We start from the raw sequence: 27,999 nt of genomic DNA on the forward strand, positions 1-27,999 counted from the left end.
AAAGAAAAACCTGAGGTGAAAAATTGGGAAACTGAGTGAAGAAGACCTCGGAAACTCCTCCAGTTGGACACCTCCTCCAACTGCCATCTTAAAACCATGTATGAAGGTACTTCAAGGCAAGAGGAAACAAAAACAGGCCTCAGATGTTTGCTCCTTCTCTACTTGGGCTTTGTTCTGCTTTGTTTTCAGCTCTATGTAACTTGCTTTGTCTTTTGCATTTTTTCCAATGTTGGGAGGACTCTAGTTGTTTCTGAATTTTATTTAAAATGCAATGTGTTGTTTATATATTGTGAACCACTCAAAGTGGTCTTGATAGCCAGATTTGTGGTATAGAAATTGAATACATACATACATACATACATACATACATACATACATACATACATACATACATACATACATACATACATACATACATACATACATACATACATACATACATACATACATACATACATACATACATACATACATTACAGTGGGGTCTTGACTTACGAACTTAATCCGTATTGGAAGGCAGTTCTCAGGTCGAATCTTCATTTCCCATAGGAATGCATTGAAAACCATTTAATCCGTATCTGCTCTTTTCGACCATAGAAACTAATGGGAAGCTGCTATTCCGCCTTCTGCCACTAGAGGGGGATATATTTTTTCTTTTTTCCTTTTAACTTAAGATGACTTAGCTTTAAAAAAAAGGAAAAAAAGATTTTGTAACTCGAATCTAAGTTCGCAAGTCGAGTCCATATATTCCTATGAGAGCAGTTCGTAAGTCGAAACGTTCGTATGTCGAGCCGTTCGTAAGTCGAGACCCCACTGGAAAATAGGGAAAATCTCCTAAATCAGTAAGTGCAAGTTGATTATGGGAGATCTTACAAATGCATTTTCTTTAATCTTAACCCTAACTTACTCAAAGGCTGATACTAAGGGACACACTTTTTATGAATGAAATAATTCAGAATAATGCTTTGGACTACATAATACAACTCAGCCCAATGTATTTTTTCCCCTGCAAAAATATGATAAGTGAAGTTTAACTTGGATTGGTGGAAGTATAGAGAACTGTCTTCTCTGTGATGTCTCCTAACCCTCTGCAACCAGTTAATCACTGATATGAGTCTCAGTTTATAATTATTTTGTAAACATGTACTGTATATATTATGCTTTACTTGAGAGTCCTTTTCACTGAGGGTGGTGAACTGAACCCATACTGATTCTATGCATATTTATTCAGAAGGAATTCAGTGGGAATATTTTCCAAGCAAGTGTTGATAGGATTGTAGCCCATTAGCTGTAACTTGATTTATGAGAGCTTTTATTGTTTTATGTATATAAATATTTAAAATACTAAAAAGTTTGCCTTTCCCCCCTGTACCCATGTAAGGAAAAGGCCAAAGGAAACATTGCATCGGATGTCTTCTAAAAGCTGTTCAAGATCTTCTTTGACGTGGAATTAATAACACTTAATAGCTATACATGTTTTGACATACACAATTTCCAGTTTCAAAAGCATTCTCATGTTATTAGAGATTAAAACAAGGCTAAAGCACTATGTGATAAACGAGAATAGGTTATGCTGTAAGTAGGAATGAGTAGGATGATGGGAGCAAATTCTATGGCAAACTTCCACCCATAATCAAGAACGCATGCAAGAAAAGCTTTCTAAGGGTAAAAACAAATGTTAAGTGAAAAGCAAACTTCCTGTTGTTTGTTCCAGATTGTTTCATTCCAACAATCTGATCTCTTTTGTGACTCAGCAATCAAACCCACAAGGGAAGTAGCGTTTACACTTCTGTGTTCAGAGCTGGTTGTTTGAATGGATTTCCGCAGTAGTTGGAACTAACAATTAGGTTTAGACGAGCAATCGTACAAGAAAGAAATTGTAATTTTTCTATTGCCTGAAGTGGCTGATCACCGTTTGCCTAAAGGTAAAGCCTGCCCTGCCACCATGTCCTTAGCATTCTCATCAGTTTGTAGATGGCTGGCCTAAGGCTCCCAAATGGGTAGTATAGATGAGATTGCAACAAGCTTTCTAACTCATAATGTATGTCCTTAACCATTATGCATCTTATTCCTTTAGTGGGTTAAATAAAAGCAACTTTGGAATGATCAATAAAGCATACAATGTAAGCATGTCATCAAACTAATATATTAAAAATATAATCTGAGAAGCTTTTATTTTAATGATGCTTTAAATTATGTTCTTTAAGCCCTAGGACTGGCTTGGGTCAAAATATAACTTACAGGAAACTTACAGGTCAACCTGTATCTGAATTACTGTTAGTCTTCCTTTAAGATTTTCTCCTTTAAGCATGCCTGTGTGTGTGTATTCTCCCCTGCTATTTGGACTGTGTTATATGAATGTTGTCTGCTCTGAACTTACTTTGTGATTTATTTGAAGGAAAATTGTGTTCAATTATAGTTCTCTGTTATTAACAGGCCATATGGGCATTGGGCTTGAGAGAGAGGAGCTTAACGGGAGCACAGTCTTTCATATCCTTCCTGTCTGACCTAATGCATAATCCATACTACTTGCTATCCTAAACACAGAGGAAGAAATCAAAATATGGCAAGTTTCAAACATTCAAAGGGGGGGGGGAATTTAAATCGAACCCAAATGTTCTTTTTTTTAAAAATAGTGTTTTCAAAAATATGTGAAATGTTTTTGGAAAAGGAGAGCCTCTATTCAAAAAAGAAACATATCATATATGAACATGTTTATGAGTTTAGTTTGCTTTGTCTTGCTAAGATTTCACTCCTAATTTTGCTTTTCTGCTAATACGTTTCCTGACCAAGAAGCAGGGCTTTGTAAGCACGCCTGGACAACCTGGCTACAAGTATCTTTCATCTGGACCCGAACAATAACCTTTGACCTGCAGCCCTCCCCCAGATTATAAAACAAAGGAACTGGGGTTCAGGAGAAAGTCTCACTGACCCACCTTGCCTCCCTTGCCTGATTATTCACATCAGGATCAAACGACACATGATATTTATTATCAGAGCTTAGAAAGTTTGCCTTTTGGAGGGCAGCTTCTAGAATTCTGGGAATTGAAGGCTAAAATGTGACATTTCTATGCTGTAGTTAACGTGGTGTTCTTCTTATTAGTGGGAAAGCCTGAATAGCTTTAAGACAGGAGGAGGAGCATGGAAGCAAGGCTTAATTATATTTTCTTTTTCTTTTCGTTCGTTCGTTTGTTCCTTCCTTTTTTTAAAGATGCCACAGTCCTGACAAGATTGCCTCTCTGGAGCTCTCTCCATTTCAAAATGGAGTGCTCACAGCAGTGTCTATGAAATGCAAAGTACATATGCTATGTATTTACTATGACAACTAAAAATTCATGTTAATTGCATCCACACAATTCATGTAACATCCGGTTTTGCTCCCAATGTGCTCACCTGCAAAGATGCTTCATTCCCTTCCCATTGGACTGAAATGCAATGGAGAATTTACATCAGTTCTTTAAATGATTCAGTCCCAGATCCATTTGATTGTGTTTTGTGTCATGCATATGGTCAACACTTGAGGTGTACAAGGGGTAGAGTAACTGTTTGTACATCATGAAAAAAGAGACATAGAACACAGCATAGGTCCACAGCAGCAATGACTCCTGTTGAAGGTAAAAGATGAAAGTGCAGAATCTGGACAGCAGTTGAACAGTAAGAAACCAAAATGATCAGTATAGGAGAACTACACAACTTTAATGTTGACAATCAAGCAATTGAAATTGTTGAAGATTTTGTATACCTTCGTTCAACCGTCAATCCAAATGGAGACTGCAGCCAAGAAATCTGAAGATTAAGACTTGAAAGGGCAGATATGGGGGAATTAGAGAATATCCTAAAGTCTAAGGAGATTCACTGGAAACCAAGGCCAAGATCATCTATATTATTGTCTTTCCAATTACTAGATATTGATGGGGAAGCTTGATGGTGAAGAAAGCCAACAGGGAGGAAAATCAATTCCTTCAAAATATGGTGCTGGAGGAGAGCTTTATGGATACTCTGGACCACCAAAAAAGACAAACAAATGGGTGCTAAATCAAATCAATCAACACTTTGAGACGTGACAACTCAGAAGGCATGCAAAGCATGTCTTTTCCCTTTATTGCACATGTTCTAATCTAAGGAATGTGTGTTGGTTGTGCACAGAGAGGTGCCTGTTGTGATGTGTCACACATGTGCATTCATTTAGTCCTTTCAAGGGATTCCAAAGTATGGGACTCTGACAGGATTAGGTTGACAATGTTCAGACAATGTGTGTTGGAGGCCGACTTCTTTCAAAATCCTCATCAGTCACATGGTTGTTCATATCACTTGCTTCACACTGACTACAATAATTGGCAACATTTTATTTATAGTTCTGAAATACTGACTTCATAAATGATTGAGCTAAACATTTTTGAGCTAAACATACTAGAGTATGAAGCTTTAGTACCAATGCCTGCCTTATAGTTAATAGGATTGTGTTTAGTCGTTTAGTCGTGTCCGACTCTTCGTGACCCCATGGACCAGAGCACGCCAGGCCCTCCTGTCTTCTACTGCCTCCCGGAGTTGTGTCAGGTTCATGTTGGTTGCTTCGCAGACACTGTCCAGCCATCTCATCCTTGGTCGTCCCCTTCTCCTCTTGCCATCACACCTTCCTAACATCAAGGTTTTTTCCAAGGACTCTTTTCTTCTCATGAGATGGCCAAAGTACTGGAGCCTCAGCTTCAGGATCTGTCCTTCAAGTGAGCATTCAGGGTTGATTTCCTTTAGAACTGATAGGTTTGTTCTCCTTGCAGTCCAGGGGATTCTCAAGAGCCTCCTCCAGCACCACAATTCAAAGGCATCAATTCTTCGGCGGTCTGCTTTCTTTATGGTCCAGCTCTCACTTCCATACATCACGACAGGAAAAACCATAGCTTTGACTATTCGGACTTTTGTTGGCAAGGTGATGTCTCTGCTTTTCAAGATGCTGTCAAGATTTGTCATCGCTTTCCTCCCAAGAAGAAGGCGCCTTTTAATTTCAGGGCTGCTGTCTCCATCTGAAGTAATCATGGAGCCCAGGAAGATAAAATTTGACACTGCCTCCATATCTTCCCCTTCTATTTCCCAGGAGGTGATGGGACCAGTGGCCATGATCTTAGTTTTTTTTATGTTGAGTTTCAGACCGTTTTTTGCACTCTCCTCTTTCACTCTCATTACAAGGTTCTTTAATTCCTCCTCACTTTCTGCCATCAGAGTGGTATCATCTGCATATCGGAGGTTGTTGATATTTCTTCCGGCAATCTTAATTCCGGCTTGGGTTTCTTCCAGTCCAGCCTTCCGCATGATGTATTCTGCATATAAGTTAAATAAGCTGGGGGACAATATACAGCCTTGCCGTACTCCTTTCCCAATTTTGAACCACTCAGTTGTTCCATGACCAGTTCTAACTGTTGCTTCCTGTCCCACATATAGGTTTCTCAGGAGACAGATAAAGTGGTCAGGCACTCCCATTTCTTTAAGAACTTGCCATAGTTTGCTGTGGTCCACACAGTCAAAGGCTTTCGCATAGTCAATGAAGCAGAAGTAGATATTTTTCTGGAACTCTCTGGCTTTCTCCATAATCCAGCGCAAGTTAGCAATTTGGTCTCGAGTTCCTCTGCCTCTTCGGAATCCAGCTTGTACTTCTGGGAGTTCTCGGTCCACATACTGCTGAAGCCTACCTTGGAGGATTTTGAGCATAACCTTACTAGCGTGTGAAATGAGTGCAATTGTACGGTAGTTGGAGCATTCTTTGGCACTGCCTTTCTTTGGGATTGGGATGTAGACTGATCTTTTCCAATCCTCTGGCCACTGTTGAGTTTTCCAAACTTGCTGGCATATTGAATGTAGCACCTTAACAGCATCATCTTTCAAGATTTTAAATAGTTCAACTGGAATGCCATCACCTCCACTGGCCTTGTTGTTAGCCAGGCTTTCTAAGGCCCACTTGACTTCGCTCTCCAGGATGTCTGCCTCAAGGTCAGCAACTACATTGTCTGGGTTGTCCAGGATATCCAAATCTTTCTGATATAATTCCTCTGTGTATTCTTGCCACCTCTTCTTGACGTCTTCTGCTTCTGTTAGGTCCCTCCCATTTTTGTCTTTTATCATGTTCATCTTTGCGCAAAATGTTCCTCTAATATGTCCAATTTTCCTGAACAGATCTCTGGTCTTTCCTTTTCTGTTATCTTCCTCTATTTCTTTGCATTGTTCATTTAAGAAGGCCCTCTTGTCTCCCCTTGCTATTCTTTGGAAGTCTGAATTCAAGTCTGAATTCAAGTTAATAGGATAATTATTCCTAAAACCCTTGGGGGAATAAAGAACTCTATTCATTTAAAAGAAGAGGCGAATAAATAAATAAATAAATAAATAAATAAATAAATAAATAAATAAATAAATAAATAAATAAATAAATAAATAAATAAATAAATAAATAAATAAATAAATAAAGGTTGACAAAGGTTACTTTGGTGCTTTAGGTACTCACTGGAATCATGCAAATTTCTCTTTCCATTTCCCACACGTTTTGTTCTGATGTTGGGATTTAGTAATTTAAAACACATTTCTCTGCTTCTAAGACAAATTCATTCTAATTATGCACTGATCCCAAAGGTCCTAGACTCAGTTGTTGTTTTTTTCATAATACCTTTATATTATTATAATATAGGTAGGTAGCATGGTATTAGTGCTGATAATGTAACTTCAATAAAATTAAACTATCTCCTCACTTTTTATTCATTCACCTCTTGCCTCCCTTTTAAAATCTGTTCAGTCATTAGTGAGGATCGGCTGTAAATTAGATCAATTAGATGCAGCATATTTTCTGCCACACTTTCTGCCATATATTATCCATGATGTATACAAAGAACCTTGTTTTCAGTGTACAGGTTTCTGGTGGTAGCCATATTAGTCTGTTGGAGGAAAAACGAAACTAAACTAAACTAGAGTTTTGTGTCATCTTAAAGTTTAACAAGCTTCATTGGGCATAAACCTCCATAGACAGTATGAAGAGAACACTCCTTTAGGACCAAGACAGATAATACATGAGACAAATATATTATAGGTTTGTTTGTTTTCTGATATGTACATTATCTTTCCAAGAAGTTAGCAAAGTATCTGAGTTTCCATTTCACAGCAGCTTTGTGTTGCTGTGACTTAATTAGTAATTAATGCTTGCTAGGAACTCATGTCTCTAGAGAAGGAACGCTATTATATGGGAACAACACATAGAACCTCCTGAGTTGTTTACAGGCAGAAGAGTTAATTACTTGGCAGACCTAGTAAAAACTATCACTGCATTTTAAAAACATACATTTAAGTCTTATTTAGTTGTAATCCAAAGTATATATACTATGTATTTTTTGTGTTTTTTCACCAGCCTAGAAATCACCTTGAACTTATAATTAAGAATTGAGCTACAGTGGGGTCTTCACTTAAGAACGGCTTGAGTTAAGAACATTTTGACTTAAGAACCGCTCTCATAGGAAAATATTGACTTGACTTAAATACTTAGATTTGAGTTAAGAACTGAAAAAAAAACCACGTGGGAGGCAGGGAAAGTGCAAAATTTGAACTTTCAGTTAACTGTTGGCCAGTGAAAAGGGTGCCTGTCTGCTTCCTCACTCCTCCCAACATTTAGAGAGTGGATAGGGAGACAGTCTTCAGACTGCCTGGTACTGTACTGCCTGGACTGTATTTTCCCTGCCTTCCCTGAACCTTTCTTGACCTAAGAAAAAAAGAAACAAAATATCCCCCTCTAGTGGTCGAAGGCAGAATAGCAGCTTCCCATTAGTTTCTATGGACGGAAAAGAGCAGATACGGATCAAATGGTTTTCAATGCATTCCTATGGGAAATGCAGATTTGACCTGAGAACTTTTTGACTTGAGAACTGCCTTCCAATACGGATTAAGTTCTCAAGTCAAGACCCCACTGTATATGTACATGTCACCCTTTGACTCTGCTGTGCAAATCTAATTGTGCTGGCTCTACTGGTATTTCAGGATCAAACCTGTATTTATCCCAACAGGTCAGAGATACTGTTTACAACAACTCAGTAATGTTTGTTACAGTGTTTTGTTCTCCATTATATTTTAGGTTTGCTTTATTTCTATAAGGAAGCTGTGCTAATTATTTGAGATAATGATTTTGTCCCAACTACAGGATGGCATTTACACTAGTTCACATTGATGTTCTCTCCTCATTTATTCCGGAAGGGGCATTTAATTGCAAATGCAAATTGTGGGTGTCTGTGTGGTAGTGAAGAACTAAAAACTGTACCATACCCGATATTGTAAATTAAAGATGGGCACAACTCATCATTTTGGCGAGTCGTCCCGCTTCATGAGTCGTCAAAAGTTGCCGACTCACAAAGCATGAAGATGAAGTGATGAATAACAAAGTTATTTGTCAGTTTGTGGTGGGGTCCAGATGAGCTGCATGGATTTTGGTTAAACCATCTAACAGGTCTCCATCAACATATAACAATGCAATTTAACCATTTACTTCAAAATTCTACTACTTAAGACTGGGTGACAATAGGTTGCATATTTCTGATAATAAAATATCATCAAAACAACAACAAAACTAGTCATTATTGACCAATTACATGCCTTCCAACAATGTTTAAGGTCATTACAGGAATACTTGCAAGATCAACATACAATTACTTAACTGAAAACTTTCTATACCCAACTGAACTTTAAAAAGTCAAAAGGCACAAAAGATCAGCTGCTTCTTGATAAAATGATACTGAAGAATGCAAAAAGATGAAAAACTAACATGGCCTAAATAGACTATAAAAAGGCATTTGACTCATTTCCACACAGCTGGATTAACACCTGCCTAAAAATGTTTGGGATTAGCAAAAACATTCAGAAAATCCTCAAGAAAAACATGGAGAAATGGAAAACTGTCTTAATGGCCCATGGTGAAGAAATTGGGGAAGTTACATCAAAAGAGGAATATTTCAGGGGGATTCTTTGTCACCACTGCTGTTAAACATCTCACTAATCCCCATGTCAGTAATTTTAAATAAAACTGGATTGGGCTACCATATTTCAAAACGAGCAGGAAAAAAAATCAATCATTTCTTCTTACATGGATAACCTAAAACTATATGCAAAAAGTTCCAAAGAGATAAAATCACTGCTAAACACAGTGCAAATATTTAGTGAAGCTATCCAAATGAAATTTGGAATTTACAAATATGCAGCTCTGACTATACACCATGGCAAGATCCCAAAACTAGATGGAATAGAAGTTAAAATGGCAATATTATAAAATAACTCTAAAGTGATGAAAATTATAAATACCTTGGAATACTAGAAGCAGATAACATTGTGCACACAAAAGTTAAAGAACTGACAGAAAGGGAATATATCAAAAGTCTGCAGAAAATCTTAAAATAAAAATCAAATGGGGAAAATACAATCAAAGCCATAAACACATGGCCAGTTCCAGTAATTAAATGCCCAGATGGAATAAGGGATTGGACTCAAAATGAATTAGAAGAATTGGATTGAGAAACACAGAAACTAATGAAAATGCATCAAACACTACATCCAAAAAGTAATGTGGACAGATTATATTGACCATGTAAAATTGGAGGCCATGGATTACTGCAAAGACAGCAAGTAGCAGAGGAGGAAAAAATAAGTTTAAATGATTATATCAGTATAAGCAGAGAAAAATTACTAAAAGCAATGAAAATGGAGAATATTTTGAAAACAACAGAAACAAAGGCTCAATATAAGAAACAACAATTTGAAAAGAAATTAAACAGCTGGAAGAATAGACCACTACATGGACAGCTCCTGAGAAATATTGATGGAAAGCATGATCATAATTCAACACGGGCAAGGCTAAAACTGGGGAACCTTAAGAAAGAAACTGAAGACTTGCTTTTTGCTGCACAAGAACAAGCACTCCAAACCAATGTGATGAAAGCTATCTAAGGAACTAATTCTGCTCTGCCAAGAAAAAGATGAAACTGTCATACCTCATCTGTGAATGTCCAAAGATTACATAAACAGATTATCAAATTAGACATGATAGAGTTGCAAACTTAGTGCACTGGTCATTATGCAAAAAAATATAACTTGCCAGCATCCAAAAACCCATGCGAACATCAGGTAGAGAAGATGTCAGAAAATGACAAAGTCAAGATCTTGTGGGATTTCTGGATCCAAACTGATAGACACTTTATACATAACATACCAGACATAGTAGTAATAGAACGAAGAAATGTCTGGATCATTGACATTGCAATTCCAGGGGATGCCAGAGTTGAAAATAAAGAATTGGAAAAATTAACAAAGAACAGAGACATGGCAATGGAAACATCTTGCCTATGTAAAAAACACACTTCAGTGGTCCCTGTAGTCTTTGGGGCTTTAGGAACAATATCAAGAAATTTCACACAACACTATAAGCAGTTGCAGATCTCAGAAATCACACTGTCAGAGCTACAAAAAACAGCAATATTAGGAACAGCATACATACTGTGCCGATATTTAACAGAGACTTAGGTTTTTGGCTAAAACTTGTATCATATAATACCAGTCAATGTTTTTATAATTTTGGCTGTGCCTGGGGTTTTTCAATCATCCTCATCCTCATCATCAATTATGGTAATTTTTTTCAGGGTTTTCTAGGTAAAGAGTACAGAACCTTCTTCTGGTGGTGTTCTGAAACTGTGTAGCCTGCCCAAAGTTACAAATGCTGACTTTTCTCCCAGATGTCACAGTGGGAAATCAAACCCATGACCTCTGGCTTGAAAGCCAGCTACCTATCTTTCTGAGCTATTCAGCCATCTGCAGGCAATGAAGAATATGCAGAAAAAGACCACAGACTATAGTTGTAGCATAGTCTTTTCCAGTCTTCCGCTTTCTTTAAAGAAGGAATGCTGGGGAACTAGAATAAAAGAGAGGGAGCATTTGACTCTAGTTCCCAGACAGCCCTCCTGTTCCAGAGGAGCACTAAATAATGAGCCAGCTATAATCATGAGTATGACCCATCATCCTTTGAGGTCACAGACTTCATGCATTCCTAAAATCCAGGAAGACCCAGAACGTTTAGCTATAGCTGAGATGGAAAATACACATTTACTAGCCAACTGGCATTCCCATCATTCCTCACCATTGGTTATACCTGCTAGGGATGATGATCGGATGGCCGCATATGCCCCTCTTTAAACATTAGAGGAAAACTATGAGAATATGATATGGAAAAAGATGAAGCGTGATAGGCAAGAATTTCAGATGCCAGTATCCCATTGCAATTTGCACTTGTCTAAAGAAAATCACATAAATCACTGTTGGAAACTTCCACTCATGAACAAGGTGCAGTGGGGTCTCAACTTACGAACGGTTCTACATACGAACGTTTCAACGTACGAACCCGCCCGATTGGGAAATAACAACTCGGCATACGAACTTCCCTTGAGTTACGAACAGGAAAAAAGTGCCTCCTCCCTCCCCTTAGAGGCTTCTGGAGGGGAAAAAATGGTCAGAAATTTAAAAATAAATAAAAGAAAGTCACGTACCAGGCCTTGGTAGCCCCTGAACTGCAGGAAAAAGAGCAGGAAACAGCTAAAAGCCGGCACCCAGCAGGGAACCTGGCAGCCATTTTGTGCTTTTTCTCTGCTCCTGCCCCCTCCTCTCCCTGCCTAACAGCTGATCGGCTGGCTCTGAAGAGGCTTGGGGAGGCTTGCTCAGCACCTAAAAAGCTTGCCTGTGTGTCTTTGCGCTGAAAAAATCAGCACAACATGCTTTAAAACATGCTTTAAAATTGGCTTCGTTGAAAAAAAAGATTTCAGAAGTACTTTTAAAACTGTTCCCTGCCTCCCCCCTCCTTTCCTGAACTTTTCTTGACCTAAGAAAAAAAGAAAAAATATCCCCCTCTAGTGGCAGAAGGCGGAATAGCAGCTTCCCATTAGTTTCCCATTCGTTTCTATGGACGGAAAAGAGAGATACGGATTAAATGGTTTTCAATGCATCCCTATGGGAAATGCAGATTCGACCTACGAACTTTTCAACCTACGAACCACCTTCCAATACGGATTAAGTTCGTAAGTCAAGACTCCACTGTACTGATTGCATTCTTCAACGTACATGCATAATTGGGAATGGCCCCAGCACCTGGTTATTGAGTAACAATTTGCTGCCTCAACATTTATGATTCCCTTACATGTGCTCAAATTAGGATTCAGCCCATTTGTTTTTGGTGAGGTCAGCTCTAGTATGGGAAAAAGCAAAGCTAATTGATACATCCGTTTAGGTAGAGATCTTTGAGGCCTTAGCAGAACTCATGCCAACTTCTTAATTTTATTCACCAAACCACTTTGTCAGTGTAACCACCAGATCCAAAAACTAAAAACTACATCTGAAATTCAGCTCTATTTTGCTGTGTGGCCTATGCTTATCCCTTAGAAGTCTGGGTATGGCTTTGAATTCCTGAGGAATCACTAACATTTGTGGTATGGAAGTAGGATTATCACTACTTTTTTGAGGGGTGGGGGGACACTCCTTACTTTTAGAAGCTTCATGGCAGGCAGATACAATTGGAAATAGCTGTACCAATGCAATATTACAGATCTTGTAGATGCATGAGAATTTAATTTGCTTGAGTTTTTTTAAATGTTCATCAAAAAGTTCATCCTAAATGGAACAGAAATAACTAGAAAATTAAACATTTATAATTGGGAGGGGGGAAGGGAGTCTGACTGCCATCCCAAGCAAAACATTTGCGAAAGAGTTCCTGCCATTTTTCCTTTTTTGTGGCATCTTCCTCATTTGGATCTTTTTGTCTCCCCACCACCACCAAAAGCTTCAAAGGGTTTTGCTTCTGGTGAACTTTTGTTCTGCTATCTCTGTTCCAACAGATTAAGGTCTGAAGCCATTAGTTCATATCTTCCCTAATGATGTAGTGATGTGCATTGCCCGTAGGAGTACATACCAGTTTTTCTGGATGTTTATCACAGTGGAACTACTCTGTGTTCATAAGGGCCTGGGGCAGCATAGGAAGGTTAACTCTGTCTTTTAAATACATACTGTTCAGTTATCAGATTTCTTTACAAACAAGAAAAAAGAGCCATAAATTGATTCCTGCAGCAGTACTAACTGCATGTACTGCATGTATATGTTCATTTTGTGCTGTCTGAAGAGAAAGTCACAAAAATCATAAGGAGAATGTGTGTGTGTGTGTGTGTGTGTGTGTGTGTGTGTGTGTGTGTGTGTGTGTGTGTGTGTGTGTGTGTGTGTGTTCTTCTATAAAATATGAGGAGGAATGAAAGCCAGCTTGCATAAAAGAAATGACAAGATCATCATCATTTTGCTATTAACTTCCATGTTTTTAAATTATTGTTCCTCTGAACAATATAAATGCTTCCTCTTCATTTTCCTACATAAAAACTAAATTTGCCTCTTTTGATCATTCCCACACTCTGTCCCATGGAAGCCCTTTCTCTTACTTATGTACTTGAAACCATGGCAGTTTATTTCAGAGGTGGCCACAGAGTGTCTGATGTCGCACTGCTAAAGAATATTAATTAATTGAATGCCAATGTAGACATTCTTTTGCCTGGAATGCTAGAAGCTATAAAGACTTCTTTCAGAAAACACAAGGGAAATCAGCGAGGACAGGCATTTAGTCATTGTGCAAGATAAAGGTATGTCATATTTTTTCCTGTAGGAAACCAGTCTTCAGAAGGGCCTGGATACTGAGCTGTTCTAAAGATAACATAAAGGGTTTGGCTAAACTGGCAGGTTGTCCTGGGTTGATTTGTAGGTTTCTATAACTCACTCTGGCAGTGTCTTTGGCCAAAATTGTGGCTGTTGTTCACACAGTAATGTTACTTTGAAAGTGGGTAGTAAAGAGGAGCCATACTGCATCTCTAAAGTGACCAACATTTTCACTTTGATCACATCCTCCTTCCCTACTCATTGTCCTCTGCCCCATCCATTCCCTTCATCCTTTTGCTTCATCTATCTTCCATCTATTGTTTTCACTTCCTGTTTTTTTTTAAGTTGACAGTTGATATAGCACTGGCCTGAAATGACAAGTTTTCAGCCTAGTGCATTACAGAACTCCTCTTTAAATGGCTGGTGGAAAGAAAGTGGCGGTAGTAGGAAAGGATCTGGAGGAGAAGAAAGCACTGTGATTTGCGAATTGATCTCCTATGTGTGTGTAAAAAGAAAAAAGGAGGCAGGTGGGTGTCCAAAGCCTGTCCAATTTGACAGATTAAAGAGAAGAGAACACTTGCATGTCCTTGTGGGTTCCTCTCCCTCAGATATTCTTTCCTTAAATTATTATTACTAAAAAATATGAGACAAAGTCTTAATGGGATGTGAGTCAAAGAGGTTGCCTCTACTGGTCTTTCCCCCTCCTCAGCTGGCCAAACAAAATGTGCTGGATGACCATAAAAAAGGACCAGAAACACCTGGTGTAATCTTTATGCCATATTTATGTTATGAGAAATAAATCAAAATTTACCATGCAAACTACAGCAAAAAAACACAGGCTAAACTGCAGTGTAGTCAAGGTCTGAAATAAATCTTGCATCTTACCTGCATGTGGTGTAACTGTAAGACTAAACACTGACCAAGCATTCAGTTCTTAGATAGCTGTCTTCTGCCTACTATCATGGATTCATAACATTCATGTAACTAAGTAAGCTTGTTTTTAAAGTTGTAAATGTTTTTAATCACTCAATATATTTTTAATTATTGTTATTGTTTAATTGCTTTTTAATGGTATAATTGATTGTGTTTTTAATTTTACTTGTATTGACATTGTGATTTGCCTTGAGTTCTCTCTTTGCAAGAAAAGTGGTCAATAAATGACACACACACACACATCAACCAACCAACCAACCAACCAAGCAAGCAAGCAAGCAAGCAAGCAAGCAAGCAAGCAAGCAAGCAAGCAAGCAAGCAAGCAAGCAAGCAAGCAAGCAAACAAACAAACAAATAAACAAACAAAACAAACAAATGTAACACACATAAACTAAGAAACTCAAAGGTTCTTTGATGTCACATAATATGATGCAAATGTTTTATTCATTTTTAAACTTAAAAATCAAAACGAAGTAATATTAAATGCTCATTTTTCTACACAAGATAATGGAAATCAAGTGTTTAAAGGATAACACTGGGGAGGAGAAAAGACATGTATTCCAGCTGAAGTTCACTAGAGGAAAAACATGACACACATTTACTTAATACAAAATAAATACATTTCCAGTGTTTGGCTTGTGGACAACAGTTAGTGATTTTAGGGAGGGAAATTTTAACATGGCTCTGGACCTTGCGAAAAGGAGTGACAACCAGGAAGCACACGTGAGCTCTGCACTGTGTTGTTAGGGTTATCTGCAATGCTGAAATGTGACCTTGTGTCTCTTTCGGGGGAGATAACCCTGTGTTGTCTCGACATCTGAACATATTTGCAAGTGTTTGCTAGCTTGGGGGTGGGGAAGAGATAGATTGGCCAGTTTAAATAATGGAACAAAACTGCTGCTTAGGTTGGATGAACCCACTGAAAAGCATGTGGAAGAGCCTTATAGACCACTTGAAGCTCTCTGCATAAAAGACTAACAGGATTCAAAAGTATGGTCATTTGCATACTATAAAAGCTCTGTTCTCTGTCCTTGCACAGTCAACTGTCTGTTAATCACAGGAAGGTTGATGCACGCACATAGTTGTTGATCAGATAGCACATGTCTGGATCACATGGGAGCCCTATAGGAAAAATCAGGCACTGGATTTTTCAGTACAGATGTCTGGACTAATGCCTGGCTGTAGAGCAGGGCCACTGGATATGCCTCACACCAGCGGTGGTTCCAGAAGCAGACTTGCTCTGTTGATCACAATTCCTTTTCATACAATTAATCACAGTTTCTTCAGTTCCCCCAGCTGTGTGTCTGACTTAATTATTGGGTTTTAAAATATCTCTTCATGCTTTTCATCTACTTCTCAAATTTTATCTAGCACTCTTAGAATTCAGTATTCCAAATGGTCATTTTTTTAAATGAAGTGGTCTCCATCTTTGCAACAATGACTGCTATATGCAGTGATGTCATAAGGCTTTCCTCTACTTGCATGTGAAACATGATGGTTGGAGTGAGGATGTCAACAAAAGGCAAACATGTCTAAGAGCAACATAGGTAGATACTTAGAAGAAGGCAGTTCCCCCCCCCCGACCATTATGTTTGAATGTTATTGAATACAGTTATTTAGACTATGCTGTGGTGTTCAGCATGAACATTGGGATCTGCTTGTGCAGAATAAACTTTTCAGCTGAAGGGAAAGTTGGAATTCAACAGTAGCTGGTAGCCTCTGGAAGCTTTTACTGGTTCTTTATGCCACTTTACTTCCTATAATTACCATTATTCATGCCAGGTTGTCTATGTGCATGATCAGTTTGCTCAAAATGACACTGCATCATGAACTTGGTAATTTACAGCTGCTGTATACACAGTATAAGTATGATGCAGTGCTGTAATCTGGAAAATAAAACACAAATACATATGGGCAGATTGCTAACACTGTGAAAATGGGAAGTCACGTTTATCAGATATCTTGCGAATTACAGACAGTAGCTTGTGACTGGAGAGCTTACAAATGTAGTGGATTTATGAATCAGTGCAGTAATCTATTATCTTTTATGGGCAAGGGGTTCTAATGCATTCATGGAGCATCAATCTAGGATGATGACTTTCTTTCATTACAAATGGGTGCATCTCTTCATATAAGTGTTCCTTTGTGTACAAACTAGAAAAGATACTTCTTCTCAGATGAGTAGGGAAGCTCTTTGCACTCAACATGCACAATTCACCTGCCTTTTTAAAGAATATTTGTTAAGGATTGTAACAGATATGCAACACTTTACTTCTCCATATTAGAAATGACCTTGGTGGATTGTTTGCCAATAAGAACTCCCAAACAGCAACAGCAGCAGTGGAGGAAGAAGAAGAAGAAGAAGAAGAAGAAGAAGAAGAAGAAGAAGAAGAAGAAGAAGAAGAAGAAGAAGAAGAAGAAGGTATCAATGTTTGGAAAAGTACATATGCTTGAAGACAAAGGGGTTTTTAATAGTGTTGGCAGAGAAAGGCAATAGAGTGCATTCCTATAATAATGGGAAATAGTAACTAGACATAAAGGCAAACATGAAAGTTTTATTTATTTATTTATTTATCTGTCTGTCTGTTTGATTTTTATGCAGTGGACTCTCGACTTACAGACGGCTCAACTTACAGACTTTTCGAGTTACAGACTTCTCTGGCCGCAAAATTTAGGTTCAACTTGCAGCTGGAGAGTTGACATACAGACCAGAAAAAAAAAAACAAAATGGGACAAAAACAGAACAAAAATGGCCGGTTACGGATTAATCGGTTTTCAATGCATTGTAGGTCAATGGAAACTTGACCTACAGACTTTTCGACCTGCAGCCACCATCCAATACGGATTAATTCCATAAGTAGAGGGTCCACTGTACCATGATGATCACTATGGGTGAAGTGCTTCTGGGCCTGCTGATTGTGGAAATACTTTAAATATAAGAGTAACCCACTTAAATGGACCCAGAATCCAGGGAAAACACAGCTTACCAGGCAATACGGTAACCCACAAGCAGATAATGTGGCGATCAAATGGCCAGAAGTGCTCAGCTGTGGTAGTGACGAGTGCCTTCTTTGATAGTGTTTGCATCCTGTGGTGTCTTTTACACCATTGATCCCCAACCTCGGGCCTCCAGGTGTTCTTGGACCTCCACTCCCAGAAATCCTGGCCAGCAGGGGTGGTGGTGAAGGCTTCTGGGTGTTGTAGTCCAAGAACATCTGGAGGCCCAAGGTTGGGGACCACTGTTTTACACAGCATGCAAACACGTGGAGAGTCTTTCAGACTCTAAACTCCTGCTGCTGCAGCTCAAGGAAAGCTCATGGAAAGATTTTCTGGCACCAAGAGGAAGGGAAGTGCTGCACTCCTTGCCTCCCCCTAAATGGCATGATGATTCTCAGTGGATGCACCCATTGGGTTGCTCTCTTCCTGCCCCTCTCTCCGGCTTTTTTCTGTGCCTACGTCGCACAAACGCAATACACATAAAAACACCTTTCCGTTGTGTCCATGATTTCTGGTGCCCATTGGGAATAATTGGAGATGATGGTTCAGGTTTTAAAGACATGTTACATTAAAAAAAAGAAAACACCTCTCATACCACTCCCTTTCCCTTCAGATTTAGAGATGGGGACAAATATAAAAATGGGTCAGCTTTTTTGACGAAAAGAGCTGATTTGTTAAATATTCATCGATCCGTATTTCTCAATTTTTTTTGGTTTAATCGTTAAGTCATGTCTGACTCTTTGTGACCCCACCATCAAATTTTAAGTCCTGACAAATATGGATTGACTAATATTTTCCCCTTTTTATTCGTCTTCGTAAATTTAAAAAAATAATTCTGTCTACCGGCTGCTGATCAACTGATCGATGGGGCCGATAGGCAGGCATCCACCCCCACAGCCACCCACCCCTACAGCCTACCCCACCACCCTCTTCCTCTCTCTACCTTAGCTCCCCCCAGCCCCACCGACTCCTCCTTACCGTAAGGCAGGCAAAGGGAATCCAGGCTGCCCTTTACAAAGATGGCAGCTGCAGCTTAACTACCCTAAATGAAGTCACAGCTGCCATCTTTGCAAAGGGCAGTCTGGATTCCCTTTTTACACACCGTGGCTGCAGAGGCCAGATGGAGACTTCGGTGGCGGCGATTATGTTAAGGGGGTATCGGTCAGGATGCACCACTGGAGCTTCTGTAGGGCCATTCATTTTCTGTTCCTGAGCATAACCACTGATAATCAGACAAGATCCAGAATTAGTAAATCCTTGAATTTTACTTCCTTTCCCTCAACTTGTATTGATAATGGATGGACTAAAGGTTAACAGAGCCTTTACCCTTTCTTTTCTTCAGTATCATAGCCATGTTTTCTCCCCAGCTTTTAGTAAGGTCTATTGGGATCTATTAATCCATGTCTAACCATTTGGCCCAAAATGTCACAGAAATGCTGGCGCATTTAAATAAAACAAAATGACTGGAGATGTCTTCACGTCTTGCAGATATTACAGTGCTTTATTTCTAAATTAAACTGGTTGGAAACTCCCCACACTCTTTCTGCCTATTAATGAACCAGCTGTGAGATCAAAAGATTGCCTATGCTTGCCAACAGATCAATGGTCAATGAACTCTTATTTTCTATGTGTTTCTCTCAAAAGCAAACAGAACAGCAATTTAATCTCATAAAAGCACTATTGCCTGCAGATGGGAAAGGTCAATTAAGTCATCACTTCCAACTTCCTGTCACTGCAAGATCGTTCCCTGATGCATATTTACCAGGAAGTTGCCAACTCAAGTTCCAGAACTTCCAAAAATACTGATTCTAAGTACTTAATTTGTAATTCAGTGGTCAAGATGAAGCAAAGTCAGGCCTTCCATGAGCCTCAGGGAAGCCTGGGCAGCTTTCAGATTTTGAGGCTCCTCAAGCCTGCACCCTCAGAATCAGCTGACACTGGGAGTCCATGGGTTTATTAATATGACAAATTCTATGACAAATAATAAAGTGAGAAATCAGGAAACTTATTACTAGTCTTGATACACACACACACACACACACACACACACACACACACACACATCTGTGAACGATAATGGGTTTGCTGAAATTACATGTTAGAAAACGACATGTTAAGAATAATTGAATTCTCTCTTCAGGCAGGCTTTTCCTTAGTGATGGACTGACTCATGTTATGTGCTGTCAAGTCACAACCAACTTATAGCGACCCTAATAGGGCTTTCAAGGTAAGTGAGATATTTAAGGAGTGGTTCTACCAGTTTCACTCCTTTCTTGGAAAATTTACTGATTTCAGTGGCTCCTCTTCTGCACTCTCTCCTCTTCAGATCTCCAGGAGATCCAGTCCTCGGATGTGTAATTTATAACTGCAGGTTTGTTTTTAAAAGGCATCTCTCATCTGCATGTGCAAATGGAGGTGCAGAGGAGAGAGAAAAAAATGAAGATGTCAACACTAAGGATGACAGACAGGGGAGTCAAGGGAGGAAGAGGGGGGGCGAGAAATGGGAGCAGGCAGTAAAGGAATGGATAGACAACAGTCCTGTACCAACCAGAACATGAAATGACAGATTGGGCTTAATTTTGAATTGCTGTATGGCTTGGCATTTAATAATCTTAGAACAGCATAGCTTGAAGAGACCCTATGGATCATTAAGTCCACCCCCTCTCAAGGAGGCACACTGGGGAACTGAACTCCCAACCTCTGGCTATATACCTAAACCACCGAGCTATCCAGCAGTAGCCATCACTTGTTTGCCTTTATCCTTTTTCGGATTTCATTACCTCTGGATTCTGAACACATATAGTCTGTGGTGGCAAATAGCATTTGCAATTAACATCTTTTCATTTAAATGTCTGAAAGGTCTTGCTTGTATGATGTCACATGTACTATATGTGTGCTACAACAGGAGTTGCTGCAGATGCAACCCTTTTTTTCTGGAGAGTGTAGTTTCTATATTCCTGTGAAAACCATACATGATGACTTTGCTTCAGTCTGAGGACATAGGTAGCATCTAGAATAAGAACAGTGGAAATACAAGTCTTGCTGAATCCCTAAAATATCCATCTAAATACTGTAGTAAAATACAGTAATGACAGAATAAATGACTACTGGTTTGGTTCCATTTTGTGACACCTAAGGTCTCCTGCCTGAAATGGCTGCCTGATTTTGCCTAATAGTAGGGCTGCCCTTTGAGAGATAATTATGTGCTTTCCATGTGATAAATAGGAAGGATTTTTTTTTTTTTAAGAATCTTGAGAAGATAGTAGGCATCCTTCAGTCTCGAAAGACTATGGTAGTGTGCTCTGTATGGAGGACTTGGAACAGCGTCTAGTGTGGCTGAGGAGGTCAATTCGAGAGTTACAATCTCTTCCACACTGAAGACAAATCCAATCTGTCCCCTGTCCAGCTCCCTGGTTTTGCTTCCTTTGTGACTTCCTCTTTGCTTCGACCTGCTGGACAAGGGTCTTTTCACATTGGGAGAGGCTGTGATGTACCGCCTGCCTCCAGGCTGAACGATCAGATGTCAGAGTTTCCCATCTGTTGAGGTCTATTCCTAAGGCCTTCAGATCCCGCTTGCAGATATCCTTGTATCGCAGCTGTGGTCTCCCTCTGGGGCGATTTCCCTGCACTAATTCTCCATATAGGAGATCCTTTGGAATCCGACCATCAGCCATTCTCACAACGTGCCCAAGAAGAAAGGTTTCACATTCTTGAGATAAGAAATATATCCTTCAATATTATGTAAGGAAACAAAATATAAAACAGGGGTTTTAATTTATTCAGCATGGATAGGTAATTAAACAAGCAGACACAGTTTTCTTGAGTTATTGATTAATTTATAAAGCTCTGGGATATCCTTCACAAATTCAGAATAATAATGTATCTGCATCATCTATATTTTATTTAAACATTTTAGTAGGATGCAATTCTATGCTTTATTCTAAAGTGTTAAATACTTAGAAGTACTTAAGATCGATTTACAAAATACTTGTGAAGGGATGATATTAGGTGAGAAGTTATGGGAAACAGATAATTGATTTTAGCCCTGAAGTATAAATGGGCAAAATTCCAAGTTGCAAGACTTTCCCAGTTATGCCTTTATTGATCTGATAATGAGATTAATGTGTATTACAGTATTGATAAATTCAAAGGATTAATTACTAATGGTATATCTGGCATTAACTCTCATCCTCAACTTGAATAAGCTTTCCACTTCTTTTTTGGCCAGGTGGAACATGACCTGTGATGTGGCCACTTTATTATTATTTTTATTTTAGATGCCCAAGAACATCCACTCTTCATCTAAAAAGGGAGTTTGTATGCAGACCACTATAGGCAGCAGGCTAGCAGCTGATGCAAAGGGATGTCCCAATGGGCTTCTCTTAGCAATTTATTGAGGGCGTAGAGTGGACTTTGTATTGCCCAAAGTCACTCAGAATCAGGTCTCTGGGTCTAGTAAGTTGCCAAGAGCAGAACTTTTCTAGTTTGTGGTATTGGCATCCTGACTTGAGGCAGAAATAGACTTTATTAATACTGAAACAATACCCCTGAATGAATCTTAGTCTCTGTGTTTGAAATACTGTATCAGACTTTAAGAGCATCCCATGTCTAAATCCCGAAGATCAATTACAAAACAAAGCAAATGGAGGGGGCAGCCACATTAGCCAAAAATGCAGGTTTGAGGCAGGTTGATTTACCTTTTTCCCCCTGCTGATCACATGAAGCAATAGGACATGCAAATCAGCCTGGAGTCTCTCCCCATTTGTATTTTCCCCCTCCACTGTGGAGGCTTCAGATTTTAAAAAATATGAATTCTTTTGCATCAGTTCAGGCATATGCTTGTTTACTGATGCAGAAAGGGAGGCCAAGCTGCAAACATGCAGACACAGATAAAGCATCCCCTTGCCTCTTACCTCATGAAGGAGAATGAGTACATGCACACATAAGGCAACGACAGCACACGTTCTTCCCAGCAAAGTCTCTCTCCTAAGATGCTTCTTTATTTTTGTTAAAGCTTCTTCTTCTGGACAACACTCCTACTTATTTTTTTTAACATTTATTTTATTTTACCAGCTGAAGAACAGAGAGCAGACTTCAGGTGGGAAGCTGACAATTGAGGAAATCGAGAGAAGAAGGAGCCATTAACTTCTTGTTAATAGAGTTCTTTGAACAGCACCACTTGCAGAGTTGTGAGAGGAATTGCAAGCAAGCACTTCTATTTAAGGGAGGCCACTTAAATCAAACAAATTTGAATTCCCAGGTGCAGCTTCACTGTGAGTGAATATGAGTGACTCACTGTGCAGTCACACCCTGTACTGCAACCAACAGGAGGTGAGAGAAGCTCTTGTTGTGACATTTACATGTAGTCAAGCCCTTAAGGATTTCCCTGTTCTAATGATGGCCTACGCATCATATCTGTTTCTCCCCTAAGGCTGCTTGTAGTTTTCCCTTCTCACCAACAGTCCCAAAGAGAAATAGAGATCCCAGATTGAGCTCAGTGTAACCTGGTTTATAGATGAGTCACACAGGGGAAAAAACCCTGCATCTTTTTTGCTAAACTTCCAAAAAACTATTAGGGCTAAATAATAGAAATTATCTTGGTCTCACTGAGTTTTGATGTAGAGAGAGGCACATGAGAGCATCAAATCTTTGTTAGAGACAGGAAAGAGATGAAACCAGCTACGACTGAAGTTGCTGTTGTCATTATTGCAAACAGAGGAAGGGATTGTTTAGGAAGGGAAAAATGTATTTTTGCTGAATTCCTTTGCAGGATGATATTGGAGGGCAGGTCTGTGTCACATTTCCCAATGTGTTCAGGACACTGGCTGAAGATTCTCCAGACAGCACCTCTATCAGACATACAGCTTTGCTCCTCATTCACCTTATTCACCGCTGTGTGAGAAGAAAAGTGGAGAAGCAAGACAGCACTTTCACCATCCCTGGTGAAATGACTGAAACACAGCCTATCAAACACAATTTATAGTCTCCTACCCCTTTAGAAGGAGCATGGCTTTGGTGCAGGACCTTGTCTCATGACCTCACAGGCCAAGTAGGTCAGTTGAATAGGCCAAATTTGCTCCCCCTACACTGGAAGCACCCCTCCCCCCTTGGATATCACACTTTTTGAAATTATTTTAATATGGTTTGGGATTTTTAATTTAACATGAATCACCACGTGAGGCTGTAATTCTTTTAGTGCCCAAAATCCATAACCAAATTCTACTTAGTACTGTCTCAAGCATGATGGATGTCTGGACCTTTACACAGCTGAATATTCTCATCCAGTTCAGTCAGCCTATTATATATTACTGTACAAATCAGAATATTTGTCTAAAGCCACTCATGTGTACTCCAGCCAAAATCAGGAAACATTATCTTGAATTGTTTAAAAGCTGCTTCTTCTGGACAACACAGTTTATATAATATTTTGTAAATTCAAACACTCTGGTTTCAGTTTATAGGATTAATTTGCCTGTGCTGTACACCTGTACACTTCAATACTGTACTAGTATTTATAGAGCTTTAAGAAGTTACTGTAGTTTTGAACTACAAACTGCAGAATCACTAGCCACTGGTCAGTCCAATAGGTAAAGTTTCCTGGCTCTGGATCTGAAACTTCTATACAACTGCTGCACATCATAGAGTCAAAACATATTTAGAGTAGGCTTTGAATCAATGTTATTTAACTTTAAGGTGATGAACATGCTTTTTCTTTCTGAAATTATTTGGAGGGAAAATAAATGTTTTACTAATGTTTTACTAATTGCCTTCTGTGTTAAAGCCACTCTGTCTCTATTTCAGAGACGTAATATAATAGCTAAAATTTGACCCCCAAAAAAGACAGTTGAAGGATAAATATTTTCCCTCATGGGCCTGGGTGTGTCTTGAGAAGATTTTTGTTGTTGCAAACGCTGTTATGTCCAATTTCTTGTTGGCTCTGAAAGCAGTTAAACCTGATGGGTAACTCTTATCCTTTCCAATCAGTGGGGACAGTGGAATTCTTAGGACAGTAAAAATACAGCTAAGTGCTAACCAGTATGTGTCAGATTCCAACTGGTTTGAATTAGTAGAGGTTTTTGCACGTAACCACACGACCACAGGATGCTTAGAAGGGCTTCTCTTCAGCAGGTAGGCTGAGGCTATCCACAATACTCGACAGAACCTGTGTGTCTGAAGGGCACATACCCAGAGCTCCTTTCCAGAGTGTTCTCTTGGAAGAAGAGATGGCTGCCGCCGCCCTACAGATTGCTGGATTGATCCTTGGAGGCATTGGCTCAGTGGGGACTTTTGCTATAACTGGCATGCCTCAGTGGCGAGTGACTGCTTTCATTGAAAACAACATCGTGGTTTTCGAAACCATCTGGGAAGGTCTCTGGATGAACTGCATCAGGCAGGCTTCCATCAGGATGCAGTGCAAGGTCTACGACTCCCTCCTGGCACTGACCCCTGACCTTCAGGCTTCAAGAGGTCTGATGTGTGCTGCCTCAGCTCTGGCATTCCTTGCTTTTGCAGTCACAATTCTTGGGATGAAGTGCACTCAGTGCACAGGAAACGATGACCGCATAAAAGGTTATATTCTGCTGGCCGGTGGCATCACTTTCATTCTGTCCGGCATCATTGTGCTCATCCCAGTCTGCTTTGTTGCCCACAACATCATCCGTGACTTCTACAATCCTGTTGTCACAGTGGCTGAGAAGCGAGAGCTCGGGGAAGCTCTTTACATAGGATGGGTGTCTGCTTTCTGTCTTGTCGCTGGAGGGGCAATTCTTTGCTGTTTCTGCCGTTGCAGTGAACAAACCAGGAGTTATCGGTACTCTGCGCCTTCGCAGCCTTCAGCCTACCACAGCCACCGTACTCAAAGAAGAGCTGAGAGTTCATATTCTAAAAGTCAATATGTTTAGTTGTCTCTTGATTCATTCATCTTTCCAAGAGAAGACATGGAATCTTAATATCCAACATGGTTCGAACTAACTTAAGGAGAAACTTTGCAAGCATAATATGCCATGTTCACTGGAGTGAAATCCATGGGATGACTTGTGGATTCTAAGGCAAAGCAAGCTCTACAATACAAGAAAACATATTTAGATATGCAAGATGCAAAAACACAGCTGGATCTTGTCTCAAGTTTTATAAGGGTGTGTGTATGTATATATATATATTAATTGAGCATCATCTTAAGAATGATCTGAGGGAGTGAGTGGGAGGATGTTATATCGCAGTTAAAATTCTGACCTTATTAAAATCCACTATATTCCATATATTAGATTCTAAATACTGTAAACAATAGCATAGGATCCTCACAGGAAGTGGAGTGGGGCAGCTGAACAAACTATTACCAAGATGTTTTTTAAAGTAATGTTCTGAATATGAAAATGTTGTTCAGCTATATAAGGAAAGTGTCATATTTGTAGTATTTAAAATTTCAGCATGTATTTCAGAGTGTATGTTCTCATTTCCTGAGAGATGCTTTCCTATTTTCCAAAAGTGCTAACTCTATAACAGTCATAAAATGTCATGCGATTTGTGTTCTTGTTGAAGTGAGTGAATTATGTTCTGCTATTCATTTTCTGTACATTATACATTCCTCCATGACCAAAGATTTTAAATCCATTTTAATAAAAGTATTCAAACCTGCATCTGGCAACAAAGGTTGTGTGACCCTTCCAGATGCCTCTCAGGGTATATCCAGTCGACATTATAGCACGAAAGTGCATGTGACTGTAAGTGATTTGCAGGCTGGTAATCAGCATGAGGGCAGGAGGATCTGTGGTATGCTTTCCTGTGGATCAGATCTGGGAATTGAGCGATCCACATGTGCTCGGCAGGCATGCTCTTCTGGGGGCCCAGACTTGTCTCCTACGTCCTGAGCCCTCTGCAAATTGCCAAGCAAAACATGGCCATTTTCATTCCTGGAAGCCTCTAGGATCAGCAGGTCTGCTTTCAAACAAGGCACTGTCCTTCCCCTGTACCTTGTTTTGTGTTTGTTAAAAAGCAACAACAGAGAAAGGGGTTTGACAAGATAAGATGTCAACTTCTGACTATCTTGTTTTGGTTGTTTTAGGAACTGGTACAGCTCATTATGGCTTCTGGGGGCTGGGAACTGGCTTGGAATATTCAAATCTTGCCTACTGCTGTTGAAGATGAATTTGTGTGTGTGTGTGTGTGTGTGTGTGTGTGTGTGTGTGTGTGTGTGTGTGTGTGTGAGAGAGAGAGAGAGAGAGAGAGAGAGAGAGAGAGAGAGAGAGAGAGAGAGACTTATATTCCCTTGACCCATGATATACGGATGTCCTGCCTTTCCTCAACAAATAGTCCCTCAAGAATGTGGCAGCTAAGTATGTCCTAGTATTTATTACGGTTGGGTGACCAGCTGATAAAACTTATTTATAAAATATACAAAATGGAGTTTAAAAATCTACAACCAATTCATAGAACATATTATGTGGTTAAAATATACAAAATGTAATTTAAAAAGTGTACAGCAGATAATTATTTATGCACTGGTTGTAAAATATGGGGTGAATCAAACACAGCATTTTTATAGCTATCCTTTGAACCACTGGATTGTCTAGGGCAGTGATGGTGAACCTATGGCACACGTGCCACAGCTGGCACACAGAGCCCTCTCTGTGGGCACATGAACCATAAGTCACCATCGCGAAATACTTAACTGTCCTCCAATCCCAGATTTCGGCACTCCCCTCTGCTGGTGCAGTGGTCCAGCTGACGGGTACAATGGCGACCATTACTGGACTAGCCCAATGGGGGATTGGAGGACCAGTAAGTAGTTATTTGTTAATACCACCGGGGGGAGGGGGGAACAAGCATTTAAACCTTGCAGTACAGGAGCAGTTGTTTTTTACTTCAGCATTCATGTTTTAATTGCAGTATTGGCACTTTGAAATAAATAAGTTGATTTTGTGTTGCAGTTTGGGCACTCGGGCTCAAAAAAGGTTCACCATCACTGCACTAGGCACTCAGAGGCAGCCACTGCCCTCAAGCAGCAGATTTTTCAGTACCAGTGTATTTTTGCCATCTATCCATGGCATGGATCCACACAAATTTTAATGTATGCTCATCTCCAAATCATTGCCCATCTCAATTTCCTCAGTTGTGGCACTGCCGTGAGAGGTTGGACTCAAAGCTTCTTTGAAGTGGCATATTTTCTCCCCACTTGTACTCTGCAAGTCCATGGAGTGCTCATGGTGTTGATGATGAAGATGAGGCTTGCCAGGTTTCAGAGAATGAGCTGCTGTGCCAGGAAATGGCTGGGCTCCCCTGAATCTCCAGGCCAGGCAAACAAATGTGAGGAGCGATGGTGGAAGGGAAGGAGCGAGTCTTGTTTATTGTTACGGGGTGGCCATAGTGTTTGGGTACCCAACTCCAACC

At 39.7% G+C, this 27,999-nt stretch overlaps 1 protein-coding gene across 1 annotated transcript; it reads left to right on the top strand.

Moving 5' to 3' along the window:
- The first annotated feature begins 7,947 nt into the window (after positions 1-7,947).
- Positions 7,948-26,868, top strand: LOC110080396 (claudin-8-like). Its single transcript, XM_078388940.1, has one exon. It carries the CDS (start codon positions 24,837-24,839, stop codon positions 25,512-25,514), a length of 678 nt encoding a protein of 225 aa, XP_078245066.1. The 5' UTR covers positions 7,948-24,836; the 3' UTR covers positions 25,515-26,868.
- The last annotated feature ends 1,131 nt before the right edge of the window (positions 26,869-27,999 follow it).

The sequence above is a fragment of the Pogona vitticeps genome, chromosome 3 (assembly GCF_051106095.1).
Source record: "Pogona vitticeps strain Pit_001003342236 chromosome 3, PviZW2.1, whole genome shotgun sequence".
NCBI lineage: Eukaryota > Metazoa > Chordata > Lepidosauria > Squamata > Agamidae > Pogona > Pogona vitticeps.

What these genes read in the sequence shown, in the direction of transcription:
- LOC110080396 (XM_078388940.1), top strand. Translation starts at nt 24,837, where the DNA reads ATGGCTGCCGCCGCCCTACAGATTGCTGGATTGATCCTTGGAGGCATT.